Raw genomic sequence first — 15,855 nt, forward strand, 5'->3', positions numbered from 1 at the left:
AAATCATTATATGTGATTATATACAAATAATTTTTGAAATTCATCATAAATGATCACTGTTTAATTTAATTATTAGTTACATTATGTAAGTAATTAAATTTTAATGTACGAAAAATTTTAATTAAATTTTAATGTACGAAAAATTTTAATTAATCTGCATTATTTTTTATATTGCTGAATTTTTATCGATCTATATTGGGTATATAAAAATGGTAAGATGACAAAACTTTAATTGTGTTTTGATTTCAAAGCATAATTAGATTGCTTTCTTTAAAAAGATATTTGTCTCCACACTTTGTTGTTATAGGGTTGATGACAATAGTGTCATAAATACAATGAAACCTAAGAATTTCTTAATTAGTAATAGTAAGAAATTCTCAACTCTTTTAAATAAAGAAAATCTCTTAATAGTTGATTAAAATGTACACTTAGTACTTCTTTTTCTGAAATAGTAGACAATAACTTATTTATACATATTGTGTTTTTTTCATTACTAATAGATACAATGTTTTAAACATACACAATCATTAAAAGGTTGTGTCCCTTCTACTAAATGGTACTAAACGGTTAGTAACCGTTTATTAATATTAATAATAATATCAATAATATTAATTAATCAAATTTGTAAATACCCTTCAATCCTCCACTGTTTACAAAATTTAAATGTCATACAAGTATATGCATAAAGAATGTGTCACTAAGATTAAACATTCTTTTAGTGTAAATTTTAAAGTTCTAACGAAGTAATAGGTGTCTAATCGATTAAACATATACTCTATATGCTAGTACAAAAAATTACACACATTACTTATACCCTCCAGCAAGTTCAAGAGTTTATAATTTTAAGCACTTATATGGCCTTGTACTCATCTTGGTTTCATGAATATTTACGAGAATAAAACCTCTCAAATTTTCGATTAGAACGGCACCACTCTTATATTCATACAGGTAGAATCTTTTGAAATCATTCCATTAAGAGTTTTAACTCATCCTCCTAATTTATTGTAAATAGCACTAAATCTTATACCTTAGTGCTCCAATTGCTAAATAACTTGTTATAACCCATTAAACCTTGAAACTAGTGGTCTACTAGAATAAGGCTGGGTTCCCATCATTTAGCAATAATATGTTTTAATCCCATTTTAGCAGTAGTCTCTTTGATTTTATCCCTTGACAAATCTTTAGTCAAAGAGTTTGCTAAATTTTCTTGAGATCTTACATAAGTGATGGTAATTACACCATCATCTATTAGTTTCCTCACAAACTCATGTCTCAAACTTATATGTCTAGACTTTTCATTATAAACCTTATTATATGCTCGAGACATGGTTGATTCACTATCACAGAAGATTGAAATGGCTGTCGTCTGTTGTAGCCACACCTTTATATCATACAACAAATTTCTTAACCATTCCGCTTCTTTACCTGCGGCTAATAAAGCTACAAACTCAGCCTCCATAGTAGAATATGTAATACATGTTTGTTTTTTTGAGACCCAACTTATTGCTCCACCACCTATGGTGAAAATCCATCCTGAAGTGGATTTGTTATCACTAAGATTTGTAATCTAACTTGCGTCGAAATATCCTTCTAAAACTGCGGGATAATCACTATAATGTAATCCCAAGTTTATGATTTTCTTGAGATAACTAAGAACTCTTGTTATAGCTTTCCAATGTTGATTTCTAGGCTTTCCTGTAAACCTTGATAATTTGCACACAGCAAATGCTATATCAGATCTAGTACAATGCATTGCATACATTAAACTTCCTATAGCACTAGCATATTCTAATGGTGCTATGGGTCTTCTCATGTTTCCTTCTAATTTAAGATTAGGATCATAAAGTGTATTAGATTCTTTAATTGTGAGATGATCAAATTTTTTCAATACCTTTTTGATATAATGAGATTGACTTAAAGTAAAGCCAACTTTATTTTTATGCACCTTTATGCCTAATATTGTATCAACTTCATTCAAATCCTTCATCTTGAATTTAGAAGTTAGATACTCCTTTGTTATACGAATTTCTTCTAAATTTGTTCCGATGATTAACATATCATCACCATATAAACAAATGATTACTTCATAATCTTTAGTAAATTTTAAGTAAATACATTTATCCACACTATTATGTGAGAAGCCATTTGATAACACCAATGAATCAAATTTCTCATGCCATTGTTTAGGCCCTTGTTTTAGCCCAATACAAAGACTTAATTAATTTGAAAACTTTCTTTTCATTTCCGGGTAGCACATAGCTTTTCGGTTGCTCCATATATATTTCTTGTGAAACATTAGTATTATTTTGGGGATATTCTAAATTAGAAGTTGAATAATTGATAATTTTATTTTCAATAAATTCTACCTCTCTTGATTCAACCAGAGAAAAATATTTAGGGATTATGGATTTTGTTTGAGTGGTATGGCCTCTCTCCTTAACGCTATTTTTAATTTTGTATAGGCAAATAGAGGTTTATGTTTTTTTGTTTGGTCAGGTGAATTGGACAACCTTCAATCCTAGAAAACCCTAAGAAAACCCTAAAAAATCCTAGAGAAACCTAAAAAGCCCTAGAAAAACCCTCGAAAACTTTAGAAAACTCAACAAACCCTCAAAATACCCTAGAAAATCCTAAGAAAATCCTAAAAAATCCTAGAAAACCTTAGAAAATATTAGAAAAACCCTAGAAAACTCTAGAAAAATCCTAAAAACCCCTAGAAAATACTAGAAAAACCCTAGAAAACCCTAAAAAAAAATTGGAGATGAATTCAGAGAAGAGAAAACTAGAAGAACACAAATACAAATCAAAATACAAACAGAAAATAAAGTAAATAGATCCTCAAAAACAAGAAAATTGGGAGATGAGATCGAGAGAAGAGAAAACCAGAAAAACACAAACACATACGACTGAGAATCAGAGAAAAATATTTAGGGATTATGGATTTTGTTTGAGTGGTATGGCCTCTCTCCTTAATGCTATGTTTAATTTTATATTGGCAAATGAAGGTTTATGTTTTTTTTTTTTTTTTTTTTTTTTTTGGGGGGCTTGGCTTGGAATTCCAGCATTAACAACAGTGAGCAAGTAGTAACCAGAAGGTGCAACAAAAGATGATGGTGGTGCTTCCAAAATTGCATTCACTGAACGTTACAGTATTATTACTAATTTGCCCCTTCTTAACCACCATAAACTTCACTCTAAACTCTTTACCGTACCCAATTTGATTACCATATTCTATGGTTAAGTTCATAGGCCTCTTGTTATGGTACCTCTTGTCCATGTAGTGTGGAACAAATGCTTGGAGTCTCAATTCTGTTGGGTATGCCACATTGCGAAATATGTACCTGTTATGAATAATAATCATCTGAATAATCATAGGAATTATACTCTAGCGCGTTAATAGTTTGGTGCATAAGCATCCCGCGTTAATGCAGGATCTGGGGAGGAGCCGCACCAAAAGGGCGCAATGTAGGCAGCCTAAATAATTATATCGGTGGCTTATTCCACATCTGAACCCGTGACCTTCAGGTCACACGGAGACAACTCGGTCATTGCTCCAAGGCCTCCCTTCACCATTCTTTAATAATAATAGTGAAAATGATAATAAAAGACACATTTTTATATTAAAATTTTCACTTCTTAATGGTTGAGATCTCATTGCAAGTTTTATAAATTTTAAAAAGTAATACCTTGGATGAGGGTTGCCACCACCAACCAAGACCCTTCCATCAGGAAGAAGGGTTGAACCTTTTCCCAAGTATCTTTTTGGGGGGTATGGTTCAAGAGAAGCATTTCTTGCATTGTCAAACCCTGCACAACCATGTTTTGCTCCATTGATGATCAAAATTTGGCCAGTTGGGAGAATCAGCATGTCATGGAGGAGGCGCGGTTGCGGCATGTACTCCATGTTCCAACCACAAGTTAAGTAATTTTTATTTTGACTCAAGTCAAATTAATAGAATCATGGGGAAACAGATATATGCTACTACTCATACAATCCACTAAAAGATAATTCTGAAAATTTCTAAATTAACAAATTAAATGATAAACCATAAAAATGTCACACACCGCATCTTAACCAATATCAGACCAAATTATTTACACTTGAAATGCTAACTCTCACCTGTAATTACCATTCTCCCACATGATCTTAAGCCTTCTAGGAACATGCCCTTGTTAGCAGCCCTGAATGCCCCAGTAGTAGAACCACCACATACCATAACTTCCACCTTTTGGAACTTGTGCTTATGATGTAAAGGTAGCATCACAGATGAGCCTGAACTTGGATAGTTTCTTGATCCGTGTCCAGGGATCCGAGGGAATGTCTTGATCACCCAGTTCCTTCTCGCGTTGAGCAGGATCGAATCACGGTTTGCGAAAATGAACAAGTTCCCATCAGATGATAAATGAAGAAAAGGATAGAGATTGTCCCCTCCTGAATTTTTGTCATTGGTTTGGTGCAAGAATGGAAGAGCAAAAGATTTTTCTTCATGATTAATTTTTGGTACAAATTCATATGTGAATACGTTTCTTCCACCAACAACAACAACTCTGTCATGTTCTGCGAGTTTTTTACTAGAAGCATACCACCGTTCATCAAAAAGGGTCTTCTTTGATTGAATCCACCCACATGTAAGATTCTTTCCTCCACCACCATCACAGGGTCTACAGAATCTTATGCTTTTAGCTCCATTGCCATATCCACCAGTTTGCAATAGTGTTCCATTGCTAAGAAATGAACCAGAGGAAGACCATGTATCAGTGTCAAGCCTCAAAGGCCTAACTTTGTTAGCAGCAATGTCATACTCTACTGAGTGTGCATAGCATGTAGGATCCACAAGATCATTGTGACTTGTGGTGCACCATGTTCCATTGTAGCGTTTTCTTAATTTGTAACCTGATTGGCCGGCTCCGGTTTGGTCAAACATTATAACCGTGTTCCGATTGGTCAATGCCATGTGCATGCTGACCACACCAGAATTGTGAAGTAGAAGTTGCCATTGCCCTTTGGTGCCTATAGAGGAACTTGATTTTTTTACATTGGCACCATTAATCAACACAGCACAAAAGATGATCAAGATTAAGATTGTGATAATCATGGTTTTGGTGCAAGAAATTATTATGACCATTTGTTTCATACACCATGTGATGATGATGCCTAGAGGGTTATGGTAATTATAAGATTTAGCAATATAAGGGTAATGTTTCATGACATTGTTTTGGTTGGGGGCGAGTAACTAGAACTAGAAGTCATGCACTTGTAAAGAAGAAATTAATTTGACAAAATCTTAACCTAATTATCATATAGTGTGTGATGATTGATGAGGATTTAATTTAATAAGAGTAGTGTCTTGAAGGAAGTAAATAGCAGTTGAGTGTTTGGTGAGAATCCAATTGATTAACATAATTTTAATTTTATACTCCCTCATTCATTAAATACGATACCTTATTTTTTGTTCCACAATGTCATTTTTTATTTTAAATTTATCATTATATTGTCAATTATATCCTTATATACAAATGCATTCTTAGCTTTTACTACAGTAAGAAATTTTTACTCCATAAAGTAATAAGTAATATTGACCATTTAATATAAAGAAGAGAGATAGAAGAAAAAAGAGAATAAAGGGCACTAAAAGAGAATAATAGAAGAGATGATTTTTCCTATACAAAAGAAATAAGAATTTCTCCAACAAAAATTTTAATAACTTACATTGATTAACATATAATTCATTGTCATATATTATATCCAACAATCTTATTTAGCCCAAAGTGATATATGGCATTAAACAAGATATAACTTAGAGGCATACTGCATATCATCAATCCCAACAACTGATGCATACCTTGTTTAAGTGGAGCTTAACTCACCCTATCTGTCACATATCAACAGCATAGTTTCAATAAACCAACACGGGATTGGTCAATATTGTAAGTGCCTTGGTCCCTTAATCAGTAGTCCCGGTTTGGGATAGGTTAGTTGGGTTCTTAGTATAAGGAATTGGATGCAGGTTGTTCAATCGGGAACCAAAAAAAAGCATAGCTTCGACGAAACCTTCCAACTAACTTCCTCACTAAATGTCAATGCCTAACCATTTGCAACTATCATAACCATCATCCAACATCTGCAACCATAACTCTTCAAGCATTGTGTATATTTTTTCCCTTTGAGGATGTGATGTATCATCTGAGAAGAACACATGGATCTTATCCTTGACTTCTATCCAACTCTGACCAGGAACCTTTGGTATACCCGTTTGTTTCATCAAGCTCCTTAGTTTGGCAACATCTTCCCAGTTTCCGCCAGAAGCATGAATATTGCAAAGTAACACCATTGCAGCAGAGCTGGAAGGATCAAGCTTTAGTATATTTTCAGCAGCTCGCTTCGCAATGTCAACATTACCATGAGTTTTGCAAGCAGATAGGAGAGTTTTCCACGTAGTAATATCGGGGTCAAATCCTGTTTTCATGATAAAAGTCTCTGCTTCATTCAAGCATCCAGCTCGAGCAAGCAAATCAACCATGCATGAGAAGTGCTCTCTTCTTGGTGGAACACCTAGTTCGACTTGCATGGTTTTATATAGGTGCCATCCTTCCTCCACCAATCCAATGTGACTGCATGCGGTGAGAACCCCGAGATATGTGACCTCATTAGGGTGAATACCAAACTTTCTCATTCTTCTGAAGAGATTAAGTGCTTCATGTGCAAGCCCAAATTGTGCATAACCAACAATCAAACTACTCCACGAGATAACATTTCGGTTGAGAGTTGAATCAAAAACATTTTGAGCAGATTTAAGTGATCCACACTTTGCATACATGTCAATCAATCCATTGCAAACAGAAACATCTAGCACAAGTCCACTTTTAACACTAAGGCAATGGACTTGATTCCCGGCTTCCAATGAAGCTAATTCTGCGCAAGTTCCTAATAAGTTCATTATGGTGATATTGTCAGGTCTATTTGCAGAAGAACTCATTAGTTAAAACAATCTGAAAGACTCTCCTGCTTGTTTGTGCTGCAAGCAAGCTGAAAGAATTGCATTCCACGAGACTAAATTGGCATTCTCGCTTATATCTTCAAAAACATTAAATGCATCTTGTAGATCTGAACACTTTGTGTACATGGTTAGCAAAGAGTTGCAAACAGGTGCATGCTTATCGAATCCTAGTTTGATAACGTAGGAATGAATTTGCTTGCCTTGGTTGAGTGCCATCGAGCTCCCACAAGCAGAAAGTAAGGAGAGGAATGTAATGCTATCTGGGACCAATCTCGAATCCATCATCTGACAGAAAAAATATATGGATTCATTAGCATCAACACTGTCAGCAAATGCTGCAATAATTGCATTCCATGACACTAAATCAGGGCTTTCAATATGATAAAATGCAAGTTTTGCTGAAGGTAAGAATCCAAAATTTGCATACATATCTGAGAGCAAACATCCAGCAAAAGTATTCCTCCCTAAACCAAATTTAGTACATACTCCATGTATTTGCCTTCCGAATTCTGGCTCTAGCAGGCTGCTGCAAGCACTGAAAACACTGCCAAATATAAATTCATTTGGCTGATTGGAACCCTGCCTGAGCATGTCTCTGAAAAGATATAAAGCATCTATCTCATTACCGAATTGGGTAAACCCTGTAATCATGGAACCCCAAGAAATCAAATCCTTTGTAGAGATTGTAGTAAACACATCTGAGGCGTGATCAATTTGTCCAAATTTTGTATACATTGCAATAAGAGCATTTTGTGCAATCAGATGATAACCAAATCCTAATTTGATTACATGGCCATGCAGTTGCCAACCTAAAGTTATATCACCTGCAATAGAGCAAGCCTTGAGTATGCTTCCAAAGGTTAACTGGTCTGGTAAATGTCCCAATTGCAGAATTTGCAGATACATGATGATGGCATCATTCTCTTGACCATTTTGAGAGTATCCAGAGATCATTAATGTCCATGAGACCACATATCAGCAGCATAGTTTCAACAAACCAACATGGGATTGTGTCACAATCTGCAACCTTCCCTTGGACAAGCACAAACAAATTGACTCATTATTGCTATTCACCAACCCTTTTTTTTTTTCACTTTAAGGAATCCAATTCAGACCATTTGATTATAATCATCCATAATAACTAATCAATAATCAACCATATCTAAGAAACCAAATCTCAAACAACAAAACAAAGCACAAAAGATTATATAGCCATTCACCATTTTTACCTTTAGGAATCAAATTCATTCCATTTTTATTACAATCATCCTTTGTCCTTACTATATTACATCCAACAAAAACTAAAATTCCCAAAAAAACACAAAAAAGAAAGCACAACATTACATATTCCCAAGTACCAACACAAACTCCTCTTGCTATCCAATTACAATCAACTAATCATTTAATAATCAAGGTAATCAAATTCAAAAGTTCACCTAAACTCCACAAACTTAGATAAAACTTGAATCAACTGTAAAGTAAACAATTAAATAAAATTGGGCACCTTATATTAGCTCAAGGGTTTGAATTTGATAACATTGCACTGAACAAGAGAAGCAATGGATAATGTACCTGAACTTTGGAATCCCCAAAATTTGTGGAGAAAAATTGAAAATTGGGGTGGCCAAGAGGGGTGACCCAATCAACTGAAGCTCTCCAATTGTGATGTTCCGAGAATCCATTGAGCAACAAAGGTTGGTTTTTTTGCATGAATCTCTCCACAAATTCACTGTAACTCAAATTCTTCCAATTCACCTTCTCAATCTCACCCTTTTTTATGATCATCTTCCCTATCAAACAATTCAATTCACACAATCAAATATCAATTTCACAACCTGCTTCTTTCAGCTGGAAAACTAAAAATTTTATTTTTATTTTTAGGTCAATTTTCGGAGAAGAAGATTTTTTTTTTTTTTAGTCTGGTTTCAGAAAATTGGGCCGTGAAAATTTAAAAACAGGCCTAGCCTGATAAGAAGATAAGAGTTTTTTTTTCTTGGTAAAAATCAAAAGTAATGAGATCTCATGGAAAATTATATTATATTTTATGTCAAGTTAATTTTAATAGAGAAAAATAAGTTATAAGTTAATTTAGAAAGAAAATTTTTAAATCCTTAATGTCAAAGATATTCAATATTTTTTGTTAAAGACTTTTGATTTTTATAAAGAAGAAATTGTAATATTTAAAATAGAGCAATGCTAGGGGACCAACAACTTTTGTGATTGGTAGCCATTAAATAGCCATCAATGATGATTTAATGGTGTGCGATTGGTGTGAGATTTCATCTAATGACTCACCTTTCTCTGCTGGTTACATGCTGGCCAGAATTCAATAAAATTGCTGGCCCCGAGACTTTTTCTTTAAAATACATTAAAATTCAGTGAATACAATTAGTATGAGCAATATAATTCTCATAGTGTACCTTTTTTTCTCCAAAGATAGTAGGTTATATTTCATTAATTATTAAAAAATGAAATACAAAGATGTCCAAAAGTAGGACAACATAATAAAAGGTGAGAATTTCCCAAAAACACTACACTGAAGGTATTCATCCAACGGTGCGTGGTCGAAAAACGAAGAAAAATCTTAAAGAAGAAAGAATGATAAATCAAATTGAATGCAACTAAGAGCTTGCCTCATGGAGATGACGACCTAAACTAGGAGTTCTTTGGATTTCACGGAGCAACTTGACAGAGCTTGCTAGAATGGCAGACGGCATTGAAGTAGAACCTTCAAAAATCAACTAGTTGCGAGCTTTTCAGCAGTTCCAGCAAATTATGGCAAGCAATTGAGGATTACGGTAAGCATTCTTCAACGGGTTAAGTATCTCTGTTGATGCAGTCCACCATGTCCAAAAGTTGTTAGGACTCTGAGGGGGAAGACAGTCATGAAGATAACTCTGAGACCATACATCTTTAATTCTAGAGTAATCAATCAAACAATGAGTGACTGCTTCTGTTGTTTTATGACAGCAGGGCATGTTGGTGATATAGATGGGATGCGGTGATAAATCTGAGCAAGCACCGGAAGCCGGCCATGGAGAGATTTTCAGATAAATAGCTTAATTTTGTGAGGCAAGTTCAACTTCCATAGATCAATCCACGGCTTTTTCTGCTGCATATAATTAGGGCAAAGTTCCAGAGGTGGATGGTAAAATAAATAGCCAATTCTGTAACCTGAAGTTGTATCATATTACTTGGATTTGTTCAAATCCCATTGCAATTTGTCCATACGTTGCTGAATTTTAACTGACAAAATCCTGTTTGCAACGTCTTGGGAAAATAATTCTTGAATGAGATACTGATTCCAAGTTCTATCTTCAGTAATTAGATCTTTAACTCTTGGAACCAATTCAGAAATAGCCTGTCTATTTGGCATGTCAGAAATCATTAAAGGATACGGAGAAGGCAGCCAAGGATCCTCAAAGGTTCGGATATTCTCTCTAGTACTCACAGCCCAATTAAGATCTTTTTCAACAATCTTTCGGCCTTCCAGTATGCTTCTCCATCCCCAAGAAGGTAAGACTCCAATTTCTGCCGTTATAGCATTACTATTGCTAAAGTATTTACCTTTTAGGATTTTAGATAATAAGGAAGTAGGCTGTGTTATGAGTCGCCAAAACTATTTGACTAAAAGCGCCAGATTTTGGATTCTGAGATCTTTAAATCCAAGGCCTCCTTCTTTTCGTGGGCGAGTCATAGTGTCCCAGGTAATCCAAGCCATCTGCCTTTCAAAACCTTTTTGTCCCCACCAGAACTGAGAAAGTAGAGAGTGAATTTCCGAAATTAAACCATCAGGCAACTTGAAGCAAGACAATGTATAAATAGAAATAGTTTCTCTCACTGCCTTAAACAATACATGTCTACCACCTGATGATAGAAGATTGCGCTTCCACCCTTGGATTCTTTTCCAAACCTTTTCTTTGATCATACTAAAAGAAGTCTTTTTCGATTTAGAGACTGTAGAAGGCAAACCAAGGTATTTATCCTAAGCCCCAATATGATTAATATTCATAGAGTTAGCCAGTAGAGTACGAGTAGTGGAGGGAGTGTTGTGGCTAAAGAATACAGCAGATTTATTAAGATTTACCCTCTGGCCACTGATGCTTTCATAAGAATTCAATAAATGCATGATATTTGAACATGCTTCAGGATTAGCCTTACAGAATAAGATGGAATCATCAGCAAAGAGGAGGTGGTTGACCTTGGGACATCGCCTATGTATCTGAAGACCCTGAATTATTCTGTTTTGTTCTGCCATGTGTAGCAAGAAGGAGAGACCTTCTGCACAGAAAAGAAAAAGATAGAGAGATAGAGGATCTCTTTGTCGAATACCTCTATTTGGTTTGAAGAAACCATAAGCTTGTCCTTCCACAATAAAAGAATAAGAAACAGTTGTCACTAATTCTCGAATCTACATGATCCACCGGGAGTCAAAACCAAACTTCTCCAATATAAACCAAAGAAAGTGTCATTACACCCTATCATATGCCTTACTCATATCTAATTTTAGCGTCATTTCATTTTTGAGTCCCCTTTTTTGTTCTTCAAGTAATGCATACACTCGTGAGCAATTAGGATATTATCAGAGATTAATCTATCTTTAATAAAAGCACTCTGCGTAGGGCTAATTAGTCTATTCATCATAACCTGAAGTCTATGTACAAATACTTTGGAGATAATCTTGTAAAAGACTGAAGATATGCTTATTGGTCTTACCTGAGTCATATCTTTAGCATAAGAAATCTTGGGAATAAGACAGATCTGAGTGTAGTTAAAACCTTTCAAAATTCTGCCCCCTGAAAAGAAGCTCTTAACTGCTCGAAACACATCACCACTAAGTATGTTCTAGAAGTTTTGAAAAAATTTTGCTGTCATACCATCATCTCCTGGAGCACTTTGAGGATGAATGCTAAATGTTGCATGTTTTACTTCCTCCATGGTCACTGGTCTTTGAAGCCTACGGTTCATGTGAGCTGTAACCTTAGGTTCAAAATCAGTAAATAGAGGTTCAGGGTTCTCATGACAAGTGGAGGAAAAGATTTCCTTGAAATAAGATTCAGCCACAGAAGCAATACCAGCATTTGAAGTAGCCACTTCACCATCACTGCCAGTTAGTTGCCAAATTCTATTCCTTCAGGTTCGATTTCTAAATTTCTAATGGAAGAAAGCTGTATTCTGATCACCGGATTTGAGCCATTTGACTCTAGACTTATCTTTCCAATAAGATTCCTCATTTTGTAATGCTTTTTCAAATTTGTCCTCTATTTCTAAAATGATGTCGCCTCCATGAATTCCTGCTAAACGAAGTTCCTCTAATTCAGACTGTAGTAAATCAATCTCCACCTTTGAATTAGATAGATATGTGTTCTTGCTGCCATCTAACAATCTTATGCCGACAACGCTTTATTTTTTGAGCTAGAATATACATGGCTGAACCATCAATCTGTTCGTGCCAAACCTCTCTAACAATCTGCCTTATTTCATCATTGGAACACCATCTTTCTTGGAATTTGAATCGGCATTTATATCTCTCAGTTATTGAATTAGAGTCTAAGAGAAGAGGGGAGTGATCCGATCTTGATTATGACAGTCTAAGAACCGTTGCATTGGGATAGAGTTGCTGCCAATCAATTCCTACCAGGAATCGGTCCAGTCTTTCCTGTATCAACTCATCACCCCTCCGTCTATTTGACCAAGTGAATGGTCTTCCGACCATACCAATATCAATCAGGAAATTATCATCAATAAAAATGTTAAAGGTTTCAATAGAAGGAGATTTAGCACCCCACCTGCTTTCTCCAATTGTTTAGAAATGACATTAAAATCACCCATTAACACAACCTTACCATCGAATTGTTGGGTGACTGAAGTTAATTCAACAAACTGAGCCATTTTATATTTATCATTTGAACTTAGATAAACACCTAGAACACCATAGGGATCATTAGAATCAGCTGTCAGAACGGATGCCGCAATGAAGAATCTACCATGCTGATAATCCATCCGGATCCATAATAAATCATTCCTTGAAACCACAAGATCTTAGTTTTCCTTCAACTTGTCGAAATTATTTTTTTGTTTCACAGATAAAACCAATCTCGGGAGAGTAGGATTTGCAAATCCCTTTAAGATTGTGGATTGTCAGGGGTCTCCCCAAACCCTGACAATTCCACAAGAGCAGTTTCATATTTCTTTGTGTGCCACTTAAAGGCTGGCATCCTCCACTATCATAGCATCAGAGACAATATCATTGAGACAAATTTTTTTTGAAATATCTTCAGTACCATTACCTCCACTCCTCCGTTTGAAATATATCACAAACTTTCTGGCAAGTTGTTTTAGGTTTGGCTTTTTGTTCTCCTTTTTAAGCTTGGATATGACGTTGTTATTGTGTTGGACATTATTCATGGATAGGATATCTCCAATAAAGCATTAGAAAAAGAATTAGTATCAGTAGTCGTACCTGTGTTTTCTGATTCACCCTCATTTTCTAACCTAGAACCCGAATTGGCAGCAATTTTTTCATTATTTTGTTTTTTCTGATAATCTTGCACACTCATTTTTAAGAAACTATCAAAAAGCCAAAGAGGTGGAGATTTTTTCTTCGGTTAAGCTGAAATAGAACCATCCCGAGGTTGGTTAGGATTGAAGGAAGTTCTCTTTTCAGTTAAACGCCTACTGACTTGATCTGCCTTAAGCCATTCACCAACTCTATCTTTCTTGATATTGTTTTGGGCAGAATCATCAATAAAAAATTGACAGTTCTTAAATTCATACCCCAATTTTGCACAATAAGTACAGAACACACCTATACGTTCATAGCGTACTCCAATTTCCAGCATTTTCTTATTAGGATCAAGCAATTTCAGTGTATCCCTCACTCTTTTATCACCGTTCAGTTCCACTTTAGCCTTCACTATAGGGGTGGCAACGGGGCGGGTAGGGGCGGATTTTTGCTCTAACCGACCCCGCCCCGTCGTACAACAACCCGCATGGAACCTGCCCCGCTTTTACCTGGGGGTAGTAAAACGTTGAACCCTAACCCGCACTTGCGGGTACCCACCCCGCTCCTACCCGCCCCTATAATTATTAAAATTCAATAAATAAAATTAAATTTCAAAATTTATATAACCATCATCACATACATAACATAAATAAAAGTAAAAATTTAAATATGATACAATATTATTAATCATTTACTAATTATTTTACATATATTATACATATTATATATTAAAATTATATATATTATATATATAGTGGGGCGGGTAGGAGCGGGTATTACCTAAACCTGACCCCGCCCCGTCCCTCCCAAGAACTCGCCCCGAGCGGGTAGGGGCAGGGTGGGTACCCGCAGGTTCGGGTGGTATTGCCATCCCTACTTCACTATGCGTGTATCTTTGCCTCTAACTTCAAATAGAGCAACATCTTCAATTTGATCAAGTTTCCCACCTAATTTTCGGCCAACCTCAAGCGTTTTGTATTGTTCAGGCAATCCCCAAAGTTGTGCCCATACAAGAAAAGAAGAGATGTGATTATCCTCCATATTTATTGACTGCTTCCATCTGCGAACATGAATAACAAAACTCTTGAATAACCAAGGCGAACCCCTCTCAATTCGAGTCACATCAGAGTCATTCTCGAAGAAAAATTGAAACTGGTTCTTGAATTTTTCAACTAATCTGGTTTATTCCATATTACATAGAGAGCTCCTTCCATGGTACCTACGGAAAAGATCTGATCTAAGAAAATTCTTTTGGACAGGCTCCGTGTGTACAGGCTTGAATTCCTTCAGAAATATTTTCATAAGCTAAAACGATCAAATCATCCTCCTAATCACTATCAATTATATGAGGATTCTGAGTCTTTGGTTTATTTCTCATGGTGTAGAGAAAATCAGAATTGGTATTTAATGATTCCAGAGAAAAATAAGATATATGGAATGAGTGAATTAGAAAATAGAATGAATTAAAAGAGGAATAAATTGGGAGAGAAAATGAAAATTAGGAAACTAAGTGGGAAAGAAATTAAGAGAAAAAAGTAAAAGAAGATGGAAAAGACTTTGACGAAGAAAAGACAAAAAAATATGTAACTATAGAAGTAGCACAATTAAACTCTAACAGAACGTGAACAAACTCATGAAGCACTAGATGAGGAGTACTCCCGCTAGAATATTTTTCTTTTGATTATTCAGTTTAATTCTCATAGTGTACTTGAACTTTTAAAATTATTCTATTTCATTTGTTTTCAAAAGAAGAGTGACAAATTTTTCACATTTTACCTTCAAAATAAATAAATCCATCAAAGTCTTTTGCCAATTTCAATAAACAAATGGTAAATACTATCATAAAGATTTTATAATTATTTTTATATAAAAATATTTTTTTATTATTAAATAATAAATTATAAAATTTAATTTGATATATTATAAAAATATTTTTTTAAAATGTAATTAAATAAATAAAATATATTTTTAATATAAAACTCTTCATAAAAAAATATTTTTAACATTTTTGTTTGAATAGTTGCCTAAGCAAATAGCATTTAACAGTTTGTGTCATTTTCAGAGAAACTAGAATGTGTTGTGTGTTGTGTGCTGTTCACTGCCAAAGTGTTACACGAAGCATAAATAAACAATAGGAATATCAAATATGAATAAAGCTTCTCTTCCCACGTGTGCATGCTCTCAATTATTCTAACGGGACACTTGCCACTCAACAAAATTGTGTGTAGTGTGTACATACATATTATATTATATATATTATTTGCAAAATTACTTAAATTTAATTTATATTGTCTTATATGAAATTTGAGTTAACAAAATAAGACTACTCACATAAAATATTTTTATATAAAT

At 34.7% G+C, this 15,855-nt stretch overlaps 2 protein-coding genes, 1 long non-coding RNA gene and 1 pseudogene across 4 annotated transcripts in view; all 4 read right to left on the bottom strand.

Moving 5' to 3' along the window:
• On the bottom strand, nt 3,055-4,232 carry LOC110262385 (aldehyde oxidase GLOX1-like). Of its 2 annotated transcripts, XM_021106796.1 has the most exons (3): nt 4,121-4,232; nt 3,687-3,898; nt 3,055-3,341 (listed from the first exon to the last, which is right to left on the bottom strand). In XM_021106796.1, the coding sequence occupies exons 2-3, from the start codon at nt 3,893-3,895 to the stop codon at nt 3,065-3,067; spliced, it is 486 nt and encodes a 161-aa protein (XP_020962455.1). In that variant the 5' UTR covers nt 3,896-3,898; nt 4,121-4,232; the 3' UTR covers nt 3,055-3,064. The 2 variants fall into 2 exon arrangements, with proteins under 2 accessions (XP_020962455.1, XP_020962453.1); XM_021106794.1 differs by lacking the exon at nt 4,121-4,232 and having other exon boundaries at nt 3,687-4,114.
• On the bottom strand, nt 4,110-4,955 carry LOC107606402 (aldehyde oxidase GLOX-like). The gene has a single exon (XM_021106701.1). The coding sequence runs from the start codon at nt 4,953-4,955 to the stop codon at nt 4,110-4,112; it is 846 nt and encodes a 281-aa protein (XP_020962360.1).
• On the bottom strand, nt 5,227-8,987 carry LOC107609434 (annotated as a pseudogene).
• Nucleotides 9,187-15,855, bottom strand: part of LOC110264763 — a 26,745-nt gene continuing 20,076 nt past the window's right edge. The window contains exon 2 of the long non-coding RNA XR_002350928.1: nt 9,187-9,293. This is a non-coding gene — a long non-coding RNA (uncharacterized LOC110264763). The remainder of the gene's footprint in view (nt 9,294-15,855) is intronic.

Source organism: Arachis ipaensis, chromosome B07, assembly GCF_000816755.2.
Source record: "Arachis ipaensis cultivar K30076 chromosome B07, Araip1.1, whole genome shotgun sequence".
In the NCBI taxonomy this organism is placed as follows: domain Eukaryota; kingdom Viridiplantae; phylum Streptophyta; class Magnoliopsida; order Fabales; family Fabaceae; genus Arachis; species Arachis ipaensis.